The 17,408-nt window shown below is 38.1% G+C and overlaps 3 protein-coding genes and 1 long non-coding RNA gene across 7 annotated transcripts in view; 2 read left to right on the forward strand and 2 right to left on the reverse strand.

Annotated features, from left to right (window-relative positions):
• si:dkey-89b17.4 (zinc finger protein 646) overlaps window positions 1–2,459 on the reverse strand; it is a 14,507-nt gene extending 12,048 nt beyond the window's left edge. For all 3 annotated transcript variants that reach the window (XM_056742089.1, XM_056742088.1, XM_056742090.1), the window contains exon 1: window positions 2,321–2,459. The gene's annotated coding sequence lies outside the window, so the exon portion shown is untranslated. The remainder of the gene's footprint in view (window positions 1–2,320) is intronic.
• On the forward strand, window positions 2,345–12,041 carry gnb3b (guanine nucleotide binding protein (G protein), beta polypeptide 3b). Of its 2 annotated transcripts, none has more exons than XM_056742105.1 (10): window positions 2,345–2,355; window positions 2,433–2,548; window positions 7,727–9,279; window positions 9,671–9,816; window positions 10,269–10,332; window positions 10,740–10,896; window positions 10,986–11,052; window positions 11,163–11,364; window positions 11,625–11,841; window positions 11,918–12,041. In XM_056742105.1, exons 3-10 carry the CDS (start codon window positions 9,223–9,225, stop codon window positions 12,022–12,024), a joined length of 1,017 nt encoding a protein of 338 aa, XP_056598083.1. In that variant the 5' UTR covers window positions 2,345–2,355; window positions 2,433–2,548; window positions 7,727–9,222; the 3' UTR covers window positions 12,025–12,041. The 2 variants fall into 2 exon arrangements, with proteins under 2 accessions (XP_056598083.1, XP_056598084.1); XM_056742106.1 differs by lacking the exon at window positions 2,345–2,355 and having other exon boundaries at window positions 2,432–2,548; window positions 7,759–7,904; window positions 9,189–9,279.
• Window positions 11,689–13,669, reverse strand: LOC130416025 (uncharacterized). Its single transcript, XR_008906002.1, has 3 exons — window positions 13,573–13,669; window positions 11,916–12,031; window positions 11,689–11,822 (listed from the first exon to the last, which is right to left on the reverse strand). It is a non-coding gene; the product is annotated as an uncharacterized LOC130416025 (long non-coding RNA).
• tpi1a (triosephosphate isomerase 1a) lies at window positions 13,579–17,194 on the forward strand. Its single transcript, XM_056742108.1, has 7 exons — window positions 13,579–13,779; window positions 14,652–14,775; window positions 14,855–14,939; window positions 15,036–15,168; window positions 15,282–15,367; window positions 15,986–16,073; window positions 16,604–17,194. The coding sequence occupies exons 1-7, from the start codon at window positions 13,668–13,670 to the stop codon at window positions 16,720–16,722; spliced, it is 747 nt and encodes a 248-aa protein (XP_056598086.1). The 5' UTR covers window positions 13,579–13,667; the 3' UTR covers window positions 16,723–17,194.
• The last annotated feature ends 214 nt before the right edge of the window (window positions 17,195–17,408 follow it).

The raw sequence follows: 17,408 nt of genomic DNA on the forward strand, positions 1-17,408 counted from the left end.
CTGCACATTTTAGAGTGGCCTTTTATTGTGGCCAGCCTAAGGCACACCTGTGCAATAATCATGCTGCTAATCAGCATCTTGATATGCCACACCTGTGAGGTGGAGGGATTATCTCTGCAAAGTGGTCAATAACACAGATTTAGACAGATTTGTGAACAATCTTTTAGAGAAATAGGCCTTTTGTGTACATAGAAAAAGTCTCAGATCTTTGAGTTCAGCTCATGAAAAATGGGGGCAAAAACAAAAGTGTTGCTTTTATAATTTTGTTCAGTGAAGTTACTTTAAGTTTGATATCCTTGTAGACATGACTTAACTAAATATTTCAGAATTCAGATGTCTTCGGTCAAAGTCAACCAAAAATAAAATCTATATTTTAAATAATCATCCTACTAGTTAACTATACAAAGTCAGAAACTAAAAATGAACTGTTACTGTATATTACTAATTTAAAGTATCCATTGAATATACTTTGAATTTATTTTCATGGTCTACAATATTAACTGCAGCTTTCAAAATGATACTAAATACACAATACAACAATTTTATTGAATTACGTTGATTAGAGATTTACAAATGTTACAAATGACTGTAACTTTGAACTTCTACATTCTAACATACATTGTTAAGACCAAATTTACAATAACTGTTTCTCTGCATAATTATACTGAGTGTTAATGATGTGATCCTCACTAATGCATAACATGTGTGCTGTATGTGCAATGAATCTAGTCACTCAGCATCTGTGATTTAAAATCACATACCCTTAAGGTACATAACCTGGACCAGTGGTTTCTGATCCACAACCATCTGGATGTATTATCGTCATCTGGGCTGTCAAGGAGATTCAAACTGCAATATACCAGATGGGTCCAGCTTTACAAAAAAGAAACTATTTCCACTACGTTTGCTCATCATCTGTTGTTTGCATTTGAAAGCAAATACCAGCGGCGCTAGAATATGTTCTTGCTGGTTTAGGTAGAATTGTATTGCTCTTATCTACTTAAAACACTGCTTATATTACAAACAAAAAAATAAGCAAGTTAATATCATATAATTCAAGATTTATTGAAACAATTTAACTTTCAAATTTAAATATTAAAATACACTTTAATAGTTCTAAAAAAACACCATGAAATATTCTAATACATCTCCATTAACGCTATTGTGAATATAAGAAACATCTGTACAAACTACAGATTTTTGTTATTAAAAAAATTATTTATGGTTCCTTAAAAATGCATAACGTAACAACTTGGCTCCTCTTTTCCACTCCAATAAATATTCAATTTAAAAACATAAAACATGATTACAATAGGATTTAAATCTGAAAAGTGTTGTATTTTTATATTTCCCAATGGCGCACGTCACAAAGAAGCGAACGGGGTGGGCCTAACCAGTCTGCAGACCCCACAAAAAAAAGAACAATGGAAAAATATATATTTATCAAAACAAAAACATGACTAAATAAAGCTGTTTATGTTTTACAAATTAAAGGAGAGTAAATGATGTGTCGATGTGACCTTGGCACGCAGCTCTCACACCCGCTTTTCGGGTCGCTTTTTATCCGGACAAAAGCAGATGCCCAACATTCCGTGTCATTTCTCTCCACGGACTCGTACAATTACACGACGAAAGACGCCGAAACAGAACTAAATTAATATTATTACTCATGTTTCCTTGCAGAGCGTGCGTTCGCTAGTAAAATGTATGCAAGTGTTGAGGCTAAATTTACATCTTGACCCGTTTGTGTTATTTAGGGGATGCGAGTCGCCTTGTGCAAATATTAGCTGGTGGGAGCTATCGCACCCAGCTCGAGAAAGAAAAAATAACTATTATTTTCGAAGATTGATTCGCACTGGGTCGAATATATGCGTTCATATTTTGTCTGCCTCGCATTTTGAATCCAGTGCGTTAAAATATTAAGCTGTCCAACGCGGTGCCATTGATTGTTTTAACGTGTCTGTTTGTCTGACAGCGACACCCCCCGCCTCTCTGCTAACGCGCTAGCCGTGCTAACCGCTTCCCTCCCCTCACGATGCTAGCGCAAACACAACAAAACTAAACAATCTTGTGCAAAACCAATCGATTGTGTAAATGTCAAACAACATTGCTTAGTTAAAACATATCCACAACTGCCATGTTTAGCGTTTCACGCCCCGACCCGTCAACAAATACTATAAATTGTTTCTGCTTAGCCGTAAGGTCAGTGCTAGTCGGCTAGCTGCCTAGCGACACAAAGATCCGTAGGCTCGCGAGCTCTGATTCAATGAATGTGGCCATTGTGTGCAATTAAAAACACCTTCAAGCTGCAATCACTTACCCGATTATGGACGCGCACAATGCTGAGAGATGGGGGTATGTATTCGTTTCGATTGCGTAGAGATTAAAAGGCATGTTCGTCGTAATTTTTAACTCTTATTTTATTTCTTCAGCGGGCGGCTGCGCCGTCTTTTTCTCGCACACTTCCTGCTGCGGGCTGAACGGGGACGGGGAGCTGCGGACGTGCAATAGCGCGTCACTCTGCGCTCGCGCTCCGTGGGTTTGCGTTGTAAGTAAACATTATAAACAGTATATCGTGGCCCTTATGTTTAAACAAAAAACAATTTAGGCTAAACTACACTTCGTGTTTGACTAAAAAGCAGATGTGTGGCTAAATGCAACTTGTCCTTTGGTTTGTCGTTTGGAAATGCCACCACCCAAAAAGGACCGTGGTACTCCTACGTGTTACTATACATTTACTACAAATATCACGGTAAAACTGTGGTCACTATAGTGGGGCAATGGTATTTTTGCAGTTATTATTTATTACAAATAAATACATGGTGACTACAAACAAACTATGTTTATTTTTTTATAAATGTTTTCATGTCAACACACTGGTAGTTTAGTATAATTATGTTTTTATGATGATACAAATAATTGTGTATTGCCATTTATATAATGACTGTACAAGTAGCCTATTAGCCAAAGTGTTACCACAAAACACTGGTCATCCTCATCTATAAATGCCGCAAAGTTTTTAAACACACTCCTATAATCTTAATTCATCCTTGATTTATTTTTTATCACACTAAGGGTTTCTTCTTGTGTAATATATTTCTTATCTAGCGGGGCAATAACTGGATTACAACTGCACGGTTTCCGCACTTTCTCGTCTGAGTGCCTTGTAATCAGTGTTATGTGTCAACAGTTCTTGTGTTTTGACAGTTGTTGTGTCTGTTTTTACATTGTGCTGTGTTGCTGTCTGTGCTGCATTGTTTTGCATTACTGTAATCATGTTTATGTAATTGTACTCTTGTTTGTATGTCTTGTTTCGGTCCAACACAGCTGTTGAGTTCCTGTTGGTGGTTAATGTTTGAATGCCTTACACAACTGTCTTGTATGCTCAGGCCAGTATTCTGTTATACAATTTATTAAAAGTCCTGCACACTGCTTTTATGTCTGCTAAATAAATGAATATATTAATGTGCATATCTAGTGCTCAAATGTGTTTTGCTTTACACTTAACCAAATGCACATCGATCACATTGCCCATAGCTCTATTTCCCCCACAGCTTTTAATGGATATCCAAATTTAAAGGGTAACTCTGCCAAAAAATGAAAATTCTGCGATTACTCACACGAAAGTAGTTTAACATCTGTATGACCTATGACCTAAATCTCAGATTGCAAGCAAACAAACGAGCCACATTACAGTGCATCCTCACAGGCTCTACATTAGAACGCCCATGCATCAAGAGATGCTGATACCGGAAGCACTGACGTGTGGTTCTTGGAAACGCACGCTGGAAACTAACACTCAAACCCAAGTTTTTGAATATAGTTGTTGGTTTTGTTTGTTAGCGCTGAAAAAGTGTCCACGTCGCAATATATTAATTTATACTGAACCACGAGAGTCGCATAGACAATTTTACAAAGCATTTAGTTTACACACTTGCAGCGCTTTTGAAAATTGGTTGGATTTCAAGCAAGACGGAGTCAGAAAGCTTCCAAAACTAACTTAATTTGCGTTTTTTGGGAAAAATGGAGGTCATACAGATGTTAGTGAGGGGGGGTAATTAATGGCTGGAGTTACATCATAAGAGCTCCATCTGTGACCAGGATGTCATTTTTTCACAATAATTGGACCCAGTCCAATGGGTAATTAGGTAATTCCCTCCTCTATTTCCATTTTGAATGCAGTGATGGAGATAGGAGTAGAGATAAGGATTTTTTTACTTTAAAACTGAACTCAAATGATGATTTGTTGATATAATGCTAGTAATGAGAGTAACTAAAGCAAATGCTGTCATATCAAATCTCCACCAGAGGTCTGTCTCCCCATTACATTTATGCACTGTCATTTTATAATAACTAGCTATTACATGTGAACATCTATCTTCATTTCAAATTTATTTATTTTTGCATATACCTACTTTATGTGGCTAGTAATTTTGCAGTTTCAGACGAGTGTGTCGCATAAACTGATAATGATTGTAGTCTATAGTCAGGTTTCTCACGAGGCCTGAGCAAAAGTAATGTTAGTAAGTGACATTCAAATAAACAATGTGTGTTAGTTCACTAGTCCATCAGTTGATGTAAAGAAACGGATAGAGCGATTTCTATTAGGCACACTTGTGACACAACATCCTGTAGCGTCACAAGCTTTAACCTGTCTACAAATTAGCATGTGACCGGGAAGCACTGGAAGGTCACTAAGTAGAGCCAGTAAATCCTTCTACTTTATCCTCACCGTCATGGGGCCACAACCTTGTTAGACCCTATCTACTGACCTGGGTCCTATTAAGTGGATTTTTGTTTGTTTTCATGCATGCATGTCCTTTGACTTTTTTTAGATACTCTTTGAATAGGCTTTCTCATGAAATGTCATTTGATATGCTGGGAAACAAGTACTTACACTGCATTCACAATGGTCAGCAAATTTAAATTACATTTTTGGGTGTCATGAGAATATTTACCATTTTGAAGCAAATTTTGAGTAATATTCTTGACAAACTTTGCAAAATGGTATGAACATTAATCTAAAACATAAACATATATGTGAGGTCTTTAAAGCAGAAGACAAATTTTCTCCAAAATAAACAACTCCGTTTTGTTCAAAAATCAGGCTTTTTGATTGTAAATTCCAATTCGCTAGTTACACAAGATGGTTTTGGTGAGAGTTGGCAGAGTAATTTTTCGGTGGTAACACTGAATAGGAAAAGAAGGATTTTTGGCTGGTAAATCTTTTTGCCAAATCTTTTTACCAAATAGTTTTTTAGATAAACAAGAAGAAAACAACATATAAGCGATATGACAGATTCTCTTTACATTGCTGAGCACTTCATAAGCCTTAAATAACTCGATAGTGTTATACAACTGGAAATTATTCAGCCGGACTCTGGCATCGAAAAACACTCACTGGCGCCATCTTGTGCAACTAGCCCATAATATCAATGAAACTGCAGCTTAGTTATTTGGATTAAGTAATAATAACTCAAAAACTATAGCTTACTAATACAATACAAATTTGGGTTGGTAGGCATTGCTATCCAGTCTCTATTTTTATTTGTTGCTGCAGTTGTGAGGTTGCTAGAGTTGTTTGCTATATTCGTGCTAACTGGCCAAAGTTAAGTTCAGTTTCGTCTCTTTGATATTTTTATCCCAAGACAAGGATCAGGTCCTTCCTTCCATGTACGATTTTTGCACTGAAGTTGTTGTTGAAGTGTAAGTATAAGCAATAATCATATAAACAGTTGTCAATGATCTTTTGTTCTTCCTAAACTATCAGTTCCTCGGATGAACTTACATCAACCTGTTAGGAGGATTGCAAAAGGGAGATCGCCCCGGTGCCATAGACTGACAGTAACCTGTAGTGTGGCTTTAGAAGATAAGCATGTTCCTGGCATGTGTGCTTTGTAAATGAGATCCATGAGCTCTTTAGAGAATGAGCATTGTGGTTGCCAGAGGTATTGCGAAATAATCAAAGGGTTTGTACTGAACATTTGTGTCTGTCCAACACTGGGACTAATAAAACAGCATAAAGGGTTTAGCTGATTAAAGGTGTAAGACACTACATTACCAGACTAAACCACAATTTTATATTTAATAACTCTTTCATGTACAAAGGTTGTCAACAGTTGTTCTTCTGACCCAGGCCTAAACATTCTTGGAATGAAACATCTCTAATGGTGTGTTCAGACCAAACGCGAATGGCGCGTCAAGCGCGAGTGATTTACATGTTAAATCAATGCAAAGACGCGAAAGACCTACTTGCGGCGCGAATCGCGCGAATGAGGCGGCGCGAATGACGCGAATGGCGCGAATGAGGCGGCGCGAATGAAGCGAATTGCACGAATGACGCGAATTGCGCGGATGACGCGAATCGCGCGAATTGAGCGTTCGCGTGATTCGCGCGATACGCGCGTTTCGCGCGATTCGCTCGAGTTGAAAAATCTGAACTTTGGCGAAAATTCGCGCCGCGTTAACCAATCAGTAGCTTGCTCTAGCAGTCAGGTGATTATGATGTTGCGAGGGGACTCAGAAATCTCAACAACAATGGAGGACAAAATCACCGTTGCTTTATGTGGATACCTGGAGCTGTACGATACATCTTACTTTTATCGAAACTGAAATAAAAAGGATTTTGCTTGGAAGAAAGTGAGTGAGGAGGTCGGACAATCTGGCAAGTTGTCAAAAACGATCTTTACACAATTTAAGCAATTTATCTATAAGGGAATGGAGCCGGCTGGCAGAAGCCTCTCCCATGACGCGAATTCGCGTCTGCATTGAAGTGAGTTTGACGCGCGAATGAAGCGAATTTGACGCGCGAATGAAGCGAGTAAACTAAAATGTTCAAGCGTCCAAGTACACGCGAATAGCGCGATTTATTCGCGCAATTCGCGTTCGGTCTGAACACAACATAAAGGAGGCTCAAGTGAAGTCTGTACCATAAGTCCACCATTTGTTCCCGTGTTCTTCCAAAGTGGCAAGTTGTCCCACCTGCTGACCATGTAATTTAACCGAAAAACCTCCATTGTCTTGTATTTAGAATATCACAACATCATCTGAACTTTCAGTTTCATCACTTTCCTACCGTTCTTCTTTGTGTCACCTGTGACGTCTGCTCCACGGATTCGCCTGCTCTAATTCCTTAACAGGATTCCAGATTCCCCGGATATCCACTTAAAACCCGATTAGGCGGGCTCAACTCATTAGCTCTCACAAACCAATTCAAACCTCTCAACTCCAATGCCCTTAAACCAGGCCCCTCCCACTCAGCGGCATCATGACCCTTAAGCAATGACACATCCAGTGATACTATTGCTCAAATGTGAACTGTGCCAATGAGTCAATCAAACGTCATCGCGTGGATCTCCAAACCAGAGTGTCGTACCCATGTCACCTGAAATAAAGAATATTGGTTAATGAAGATCTGGATGTTCAGTGAATGTCATAATGATCTTTGAAGATGTGAATGTTGTTAGCTCATTCCAACACAAATATACATTCTATATTTTAACATACATTATACTCATAATATATATATTCTCTTTTCTAAGCTGGACCGTCTTCTTGTCTTTACTTTCTCACTCTTGTCTTGTCGACCCCATAACCTGATTTTCCATTCCAATCGGTTTACCTGTCCCCTGCCCCTTTCTCTCTCTCGCTCTGCCCATCTTTGAGCTTATCCTTTCATCCCTGATCTCCTCCATCCCTCCAATCCTCATCTGTTCAACTCTTGCAGGAGAAGAAGAGAAACAGTGAGTTTTTCCACAGGTAAGTCCCATCCAGTTGGAAACGGTGTGGGTGGCATAGAAAGAGTTTGGAAAGCTGTCTTGTGGACTCAGCAGTATAGAGAGAAGAGAAACCTGGTTGACTAGACGTTGGAGCTATAGAGAAGAATACTGTGTAGGGGTAGAGAGGTGAGTTGTGAGAGTTCTTTATCGATTGAGATTGTTCTCCTTTTTGGTAATGCACAAGAAAAAAAATACAATGCATTGTTAATGCCAACTAGAGGTGTCAATTGCTTTATGCATTTAATTTTTTCGTGCATGCATACTAAACCGAACAAAAACTGCATTTTATGAACAAGCCGCTTTCTAGTAGTGTACTTTTTGTCTCCTACATAAGTAAGTAGTTTTGCCTGAAACTGTATAATATTTGGAAATGTCTGTTGAAACTTTATCCATAAATGGACATGCAGCTTAAGCCTTCCGGAGGGGATGTTGAAGAGTTTGAGGCTGTTCGGATAGCCATAGCAAATATATGTTATATTGATGCATTCTTTATTTTCTGAACAGATTGTATTATTGCAAATTGGTATTTGGTAGGATTATCCTAACCTTTAATAGACCTTGAAAATGTCATGTGATGCAGATGTCCCAGAATGTTAATGAGCACTTTCTTATATTTTACTCAAGACCATAAGGAACATCTCTAAGACACCCACCACAGTTACATATACACCCTGTGGTCTTGTCTTTGATCTTCCAACCCCAGGTCTCACATGATCCTATCGTAAAGAGCAACCGGTAATCGGATAACGGGATTTGATAAGCCTCCCCCAACAGCTCCGACAAGAGCTTTTAGCTTTCGTCCGCACCTCATGTGCATAAATAAAACACTTCTCATCAAAAATTGAGGCTGTTGTATTGTTATTTAATCCAAAATGGCTTGAGACTCAATATTTCAGATTATTACAGTAAATTAAGTTCATTAAGATCTCAGTAGTTTAACTCCTCTGGCCTCCCACAAAGAGGTAAATTCTTATAGTATCCGCATAAAATAAAGCATGGAACAGTGTTACGTTGATCTCAGATGGATTCGACTTAGACGGTCAGGGATGGGATGTTCTCTTTAGATCCGGATGTCCAGACAAATACTTTAGCTAATGAGGGTAAGGTTTACGCGTTGGATTGTTGTTGAGAGATTGGTCACAGTAAAAGCAGAAAAGGTATTTTGCTCTGTTTAAGCTGAAATTTGGTGTTATATATAGCAGTTGCAGTTAAAAAATGAACACAACTTTTGCAAAGCATAAATCTGTTTTTCATAACTTGCTTGTTGTGATATCACATTTAAAGTTCACGCTCAATAGATGACCAGCTGTTTGTACTGGACAGATTCATAAGTCTTCTGATAATGTCACTGTGACACTCATGAGCTTGTTTAGATGTATTTTGTTTTCATGTTTCGTTTACCTCCGGCAGCTTGTGTTGGTAAACAGCCCGGTCAAACGCAGCCATGGGTGAAGTGGAAAAGATGAAAAAAGAGGCAGAAGGCCTGAAGACACAGATCGAGGTGAGACTGGCGTGATGCTCAGTATGTTGTGTAACATAAAAACAATGCATTAAATGCAAGTGGCCCTTGCTTGCTAAAAATAAGAAGCTCGCTGCTCTTAACTGGTCTGAGCTGGCCTTGCACTGGTCTATGTGTTCGGCTGATTTAATTGGTCAAAGGCAAAAATATACCACAGACCAGCTTGACCAGGGTGGAAACAAGCAAAATACTTTTTATTAAGAAAGCTGCAACGTTTCATAACAAAAATAAGGTCTGCATTGTTTTTATTTATTAAATTTACTTTTCATGAATCTAAAGAGATGCTAACCCAATTATGTCTTTTTGTACTACTGTGTATGAAAATAAAGATTCATTCATTCTAACAATTAAACACCAAGATGTTTCTCTCTAGGCAGATCGCAAAGCAGTCCATGACACAGACATGGCGGCAGCCGCCGCTGGCTTGGCTCCAGCCCCTCGGGTCCAACTCAAAACCAGAAGGACGCTGAAAGGCCACCTGGCCAAAATTTACGCCATGCACTGGTGTACAGACAACAAGTGAGATTACTGCTCACAATAATGCACTGTAAAAGTCGTCAATAAAGGATTTCGTCTCCAAATGTCCCACCAAATAAACATACTGTATACTGTATATTTTAAATTTTATACATTGTACTGTATGGTAAATCTAGTTAAGAGCCCAAACACAGAAGTGGACAGCACCCTGTGGTCACCTTGATTTAGCCAATTCTTAAAAGATCAATTTTCAGGGTCAGTGACCTAAAACAGACGTAAGCTTATCTGGAAGCAGGAAAGTTCTTAAACATCTCTGGAATAAACAAAGACTTAACTGCTTAGTCAATAAAATTATATTCGATAGATTGAAAATATCTTTTTTGCAAACATTTTAATGGATTTTTAGGAATTATAAAAAATGAATTATTTTGCATAATATCCAAAACACTTTATGCTTATAATCTTTTTGTTTTATTATTCTTTGACATCTTTAGACTAATGGTCAGTGCGTCACAGGACGGCAAACTTATTATTTGGGACTCTCACTCTGGTAATAAGGTAAGTTTATATGACGCGTCATTAAATGGACGAACAATATAGAAAGCGATCGGAAACCATTCCCAAAGGGACAGTTCACCCAAAAACGAAAATCCCTCTTGTCATTTCAAACCTGTATGACTTTCTTTCCTCTGCAGAGCACAAATAAGACATTTTGAAGAATGTTGTTAACCGGCACCCATTCAAATGCATTTGTTTTGTGCCCATACAATAGAAGTGAATGGGTCCAAGAACTTTCTTCCAAATATCTTTTTTTGTGTTCTGCGGAAGAAAGAAAGTCATGAAGGTTTGAAATGACAAAAGGGTGATTAAATGATGACAGAATTTTAATTTTTGGGTGAACTATCACTTTAAAATGGTTATTCTGGTTAAAGACCCTAGAAAAACCATGCCGTTTCCCTCTTTAGATCAATGCTGTTCCCCTCAAGTCCTCATGGGTAATGACCTCTGCTTATGCTCCGTCTGGAAACCTTGTGGCTAGCGGTGGTCTCGACAACATGTGTACTGTCTACAACCTGAAGACCCCTGTCGTCAAAATTGTAAAAGAACTGGATGCACACACAGGTACAGCATGCAATTCTTGCCAGAATTTTCTCTTATGCGTGCTTGGAAGTAGTAATCATGAAAGTCATTGTGTGTCTCTTTCCTTATAGGTTACTTGTCCTGTGCACGCTTCCTTAATGATGCTGATATTCTGACCGCCTCTGGAGACACAACATGGTACGATACACTTTTTAACTGTTACACACAGATCTTTATTGCCTTATAGCTCCTCTCTTCCCTCCTGTTTTTCTCCTTGTTTATTTGTTTGTTTCTGTTCCCGCCCCCAGTGCATTGTGGGACATAGAGACTGGAAAGCAGAAGACGGTGTTCTTGAACCATATTGGCGATTGCATGTGTCTTGCTTTGTCTTCGGACATGAACACATTCGTTTCTGGTGCTTGTGACTCTCTGGCCAAGCTGTGGGACATCAGAGATGGCCAGTGCAAGCAAACCTTCCAGGGTCACACCAGCGACATCAACGCCATTTCAGTGAGTTTACAAACACTTATGGTTCATGCAGTACCGAGAAAAGGCATGCGGTCTTGCCTTTCAAGCGTCCTCCTTCACCGATGCTGATCTTCACAAATATTACAATCATGGCCGATATCAATATAATTATTTATTAAATAAAGTTATAATTGCTAAATGGTTTGTATAAAGAAACACTTGTTATAGTCTTAAACTGAATGTAGAGATAAGTTCTGTAAAGTTGCATTCATAAAATGGTGCTCTCCTTTATTCCCACTCAGTTCTTCCCCACTGGAAATGCATTCATCACTGGCTCGGACGACTGCACATGTAAGATGTATGATATCCGCTCGGATCAGGAAGTGATTGGCTACCAGGATGCTCAGCTGAACAGCGGGGTGACATCACTGGCTCTGTCCATGTCGGGCCGTCTCATCTTCGCCGGGTATGATGACTTCAACTGCAATATCTGGGACTCACTAAAGGGGGAGAAAATCGGTGAGTTCAATAGTTGTAGAGATCTCATGCATCAGACTATGAATATCTATATTTTTCTCACTCATCTTTCTTACAGGAGTGTTGTCTGGCCATGACAACCGGGTGAGCTGCACCGGAGTACCATCAGATGGCATGTGTGTTTGCACTGGCTCGTGGGACAGCTTCCTGAAGATCTGGAACTGAGCTGGACCTGAGCACAGATCAGCAGAGAAAGATGTGGTGAAGATTAAGTGTGAGGCTCAGGAGGGGAAATTGTTTATTTTACAGGAACAGTGAATCTTTGTATCTCACACAAACACAGAAACATCTACCTGTATGTGTTAAAGACTTCATCTTTTTAGATTATTTAAATGAAACATGTAAGTCACAACTAACACATAAATGTCTGAAATATTGTTATAACATGACAATCACATAGTAAAAAAGTCAGACTGGACTTGACTTGAAATTCCAGTGTTTTGGACCGCTTTAAAGACAATAAAATAAATTAAGAATTTAACATATAATATGTTTGGTCTGTTAAAAATTCTTTATGATAGTTTCAATGTGTACTTTTATTTTTTTAGAGGCTATGATAGAATGAAGAGAAATTGTACATTGACATTTTCCGATAACTACACGAATGTCGAATATTATGGCTCTTTGATGATGTCGGCCATCTACATGCAGTGGAAATGAAATTTCATTTTATTACATATCCCTTTACGCAAATTACGCATCATTCAAATCTGTATTTCATTATTTTACCTTTTTGTAGGACTTTTACATACAAGACAGTGTCTCTTAAATATTACAGTGGCTATCGGATACCTTTGTAATAAACGTAGTGTACTGCATTAATCAATACTTTAGTGTGCTGTCTATTTGTTTTGCTTTGATGTCAGATAAAATAACAGGATTCTGAAGCATGTATTGTTCCAATGATAAGTTGCCTTTAATATTAAAGAAATAAAAAGAATGAAAGATAATAGAAGAAACGCATGGCATGTTTTAGGTCCACAGCTAAACAGCACAGTTAAATATCTCAGTCCCTTTGATAAAGTGAATTAGGCAGCTTTCTTTCAAGACTTCAATTCACTTTGCATAATGAAGCAACAATTAGATCTGTAGTAAATTACCACTGTAGCTCAGTGGTAAGAGCATTGCGTTAACAACACAAGGTTATGGGTTCGATCTCAGAAGATTGCAAATACCTATGTAAAATATATAGGATAAAGCAATGTAAGTCGCTTTGGATAAAAGCGTCTGCCAAATGCATAAATGTAAATAATATTAGTAATTGACTGATATACACCCATCTTCTGCAGATTGACTTTGATGTTACAATGCTTACAGAGAAATATAAGAAACTGCCCTAAGATAATTGAATACTCTTAGAACAATATTTATATGGGAAAAATATAATTACATACACAAAGAAAGCTATTAACAGAATATTTTTACTTGACTTTATTATCTTTATAATAACATTTTCCAGGTGCATTTGTAACTCTATTAATTTCATAGATTTCTTTTTATCTGTCCCAAAAAGTGCTTTCTTTGACGTTTATTCACGGCCTTCTTAGTGCAGGTCGAAACCTGGCTCATGAATATTAATTAATTCATCCAAACGTCATCACGACGTCTCTTGCCTAGCAATCAAAATACTCATTTATGAATATTAATTACGCACCAAAACGTTCCGTACCTTACGTCCAATGACGGCCTAGCCTATAAATATTCAGAGCTAACCTTGACCATAGTAGGATTCGCAAATCTCCCGGGGAAGACATATCAACACAGCCGGTGCGTTTTATCCATCCGTGTCTTTCGCCACTTGAGCAAAAATGTCTGCAAGAAAATTCTTCGTCGGTGGAAACTGGAAGATGAACGGCGATAAAGAAAGTCTGGGCGAGCTGATCATGACCTTGAACACCGCCAGTTTGCACGATGAAACCGGTCAGCGGTGTTTATTTGACTTCATTTTGTCGGGCTTTATTTATTTGAAGATGTTTTAAAGGATAGTGTATTTTACGTCCGTTTAACCTGTTGGTAAAACCCTTGTTGTTTTGCCTTTTTAAATATTCGAGATAAAAGATGCGCTGGACTTCATCACGTCACGTGACTGTAAATGGATGTTGGTCATGAATGACGTTAGTTTTTGAACATTGCGTCACATTGTGACAAACGTGTATTTAAAAGACACTGATGGCAAGGAAATGTATATATTATCAGTTTAATCCATCATGTCATTCATTATTTCTCATTGAAAAGGAAAATGGCTTGTCTGTAAAAAGATTCACTATTGAAACGCAAGATTTATTGATTTATTTATCCATTCCATAATAAAACTTGCCCATATAAGTTATATCAAAATTTTTGCCACAAATTCCCACACATATTGGAATACAATCCTTAATTATCCTCCCATGTTTATGTAGTTTGACATCATCTTTATCATACAGTTACATATTTTTACTGCTTGGCAGTTTGCAAAATACAAGGAATTAAGGCAAAGCAATGATATGAAAGAGGTTTTATGTCATTTATTTTCCTTATATCTATACTGTTTTTGTCCAAATATCTCTACTGCTAAAATGTATTTAGCTGCATTGCATCAATTCCGAGAAGTGTAGAAATATATTTAAATTGAATACAATGAAGTTAATCTAGACCAACACTGTTGAGCTTAAAAAAATAACAAACACATAAAAAGCCTTATATATATTGACCTTATATATTATATGCAATACTGTAAGAAACTAAAAAGCAGCTGTCAGTGTCGTCATATATCATCATTATATCCGTACAGCTTTGTGTTTTTCACACAGAGGTGGTGTGCGGAGCTCCATCCATCTATCTTGACTATGCGAGATCTAAGCTGGACCAAAGGATCGGTGTGGCCGCCCAGAACTGCTATAAAGTTCCCAAAGGAGCCTTCACTGGGGAGATCAGGTACTTGGCCTTTTTTATTTTTGTCATTTTTATGGATCACTGTCAGAACGTTTGTCCCCACGCAATTTTTCCCCTGTAGTCCAGCAATGATTAAAGACTGCGGCGTCGACTGGGTGATTCTGGGGCATTCTGAAAGACGGCACGTTTTTGGCGAAAGCGATGAGGTTCGAAAGAAATATATTTTGTAGGTTTTCTTCTTCGGCTGTATTCAGTTGTGCCTTGTTTGTCTTTGATTGGCTATGATGTGATCTCCTTTGCAGCTGATTGGTCAGAAGGTGGCCCACTGCTTGGAGAGTGATCTGAGCGTGATCGCCTGCTTTGGGGAGAAGCTGGAGGAGAGAGAGGCTGGGACCACAGAAGATGTGGTGTTTGCTCAGACCAAAGTCATTGCAGGTTATTAAATACATGTATAATATTTTAAGTTGATCATTCAAACAAAATGGGATATACCACATGGAGGCTGTTCCTGATGATGTGCATGTTTCGTATTATGTGGTCCTTCTCAGACAATGTGAAGGACTGGTCTGGTGTAGTTCTAGCGTATGAGCCAGTTTGGGCCATTGGCACTGGGAGAACTGCCTCCCCTGCTCAGGTAATTCTGTACTTACAAAATCTGTTGATTGACATACAGCCATAATATCAATTTTCTCCTTAATTCCAGTCATGTAATATCTGTTCTGGAAACAGGCATTATTTATGCATTGTGTTGTGGAAACTTTTCGGAGCAGAATCGACTCAAAACAGATTGACAAGCATCAGTCTGTAGAGAGTGGAACATTACCTCTACTTTCCTTTCTCCACCAATCATCGGTCTCATTTTACATCACCCCATACTCTGTTTCACTCTCATCCACAGCTCCAAGGCCATGCACATCTTCTGTTCTTAATAACACAAGACATTATTCATTCTACAAGAATGTTCGTTCCTTGAAACCACCAAAACCCTTGTTGAAAAAGCAACTGTGGAATCCACAGTTGTGCTCTTCATTATTGCGTAATTTCATTTGTGGTTAAAAAGCAAATGATGTATGAGAAACAGTGCGATTCGATGGTTTATTTGATATGAATGCTGTAATTCGCAAGGTTGTGGATCCCAGGGGATTCCACATACCTATGTATAAATGTATAGGATAATGCAATGCAATGTAAGTCGCTATGAATAAAAGCGTCTGCCAAATGCGTTAATGTAAATGTAATTCTACTGCTGTAGGCTCAGGAGGTGCATGAAAAGCTGAGGGGGTGGCTGAGAGCAAATGTGTCAGACGCAGTCGCCGACTCCGTGTGCATCATCTATGGAGGTGAGTCTCTGGAGCTCACCAAACATTGGGACCAGATGTTGTAGATTGTAGAGTCAAAACTAGCTAAAGGGAAAGCGTGGTTTTAAAAAGTAATTTTCACCAATATTTACAACATGATCAGAATGTCAGTGGTTAAATAGAGGATATTTACTATGCGATGTTTTCTCTTAATATATCACTATGTATTATATTATTTTAAGATATTTATATATTTTATATTATCTGAAAATGATGCATAGTTTGATTATGCACATTTGGGTTACAATAATACACTCATGTGCATCAGCCGCTTCACTGATTACTGAATAAAATGATGATCCGTTTTCAAATCCACATCAATTGATTATCATGACATTGACATCTTTGATCTATCTTGAACACGTATACCCCCTTCTGTTTTGGAATTTTTACATGATTTGTTATATTTTTAATGCCTCCGTATTTTAATTTGACTCCATATGTAGATGCGTATATGTTTTCTGAACTACTGTCTGGCCTTTTTCAGATTAACCTTTCTCTTTATTTTACAGGGTCTGTTACCGCAGCCAACTGCAAAGAGCTTGCGGCCCAGGCTGATGTGGATGGCTTCCTGGTGGGAGGAGCTTCTCTTAAGCCTGAGTTTGTTGACATAATAAATGCACGCTCCTAGAGATGCTCGACTATTCGACGTTCCAACACCGTAACAAGTGCTGTCACATTGCACAATCAGTATTAACCAGATTCTTGTCATTCTTGCAGGTCTGTAACACTAGTTATTGCACCACAGAGGCATTTATATCTGCTGCTCAAACATGACGGTTTTGAATTTAATATATCTAATGTTCGACGTTAATATTTGTTGCTGCACCTGAACAAACTTGTCTTATGCACTTGGACGTTTCACTAACATGATTTTGCTATAGTTAATAATGTACAAGACCAGCGTTGTGTGTTAAACATGGTTAGGATTGATATTAAGACTTTGAGCCTCTGTAGAAACTACTACCTCTGTAAGAAAATCTCATCTTTTTTTCTGTCCACTCATTGTGTACTGTCCAGCTTTAATATGTGTAGTTCTAGGAGCTTGTCTAGAATGAATGTGTGGATACAATAAAGTCTAGATGGATGAATGATGAAGTTAACTCTGGTTTCTAAATGTGAACTTTCTACATTATTCTTACATTTTAAGTTGGTTTTAAATTGGTGTAGTATTAGACTATTTATGATCTAAATCTAGCTGATCTAATGCAGTTTTAATAGAGCATTGATCTACCATGAACACTAATGCACATCAGAATGCTTTCATATGACACAAATATTTAATTAAATATTTTGTAAACTAAAACCATTCAATTC

This window comes from Triplophysa dalaica, chromosome 25, assembly GCF_015846415.1.
Source record: "Triplophysa dalaica isolate WHDGS20190420 chromosome 25, ASM1584641v1, whole genome shotgun sequence".
Taxonomy (NCBI): Eukaryota; Metazoa; Chordata; class Actinopteri; order Cypriniformes; family Nemacheilidae; genus Triplophysa; species Triplophysa dalaica.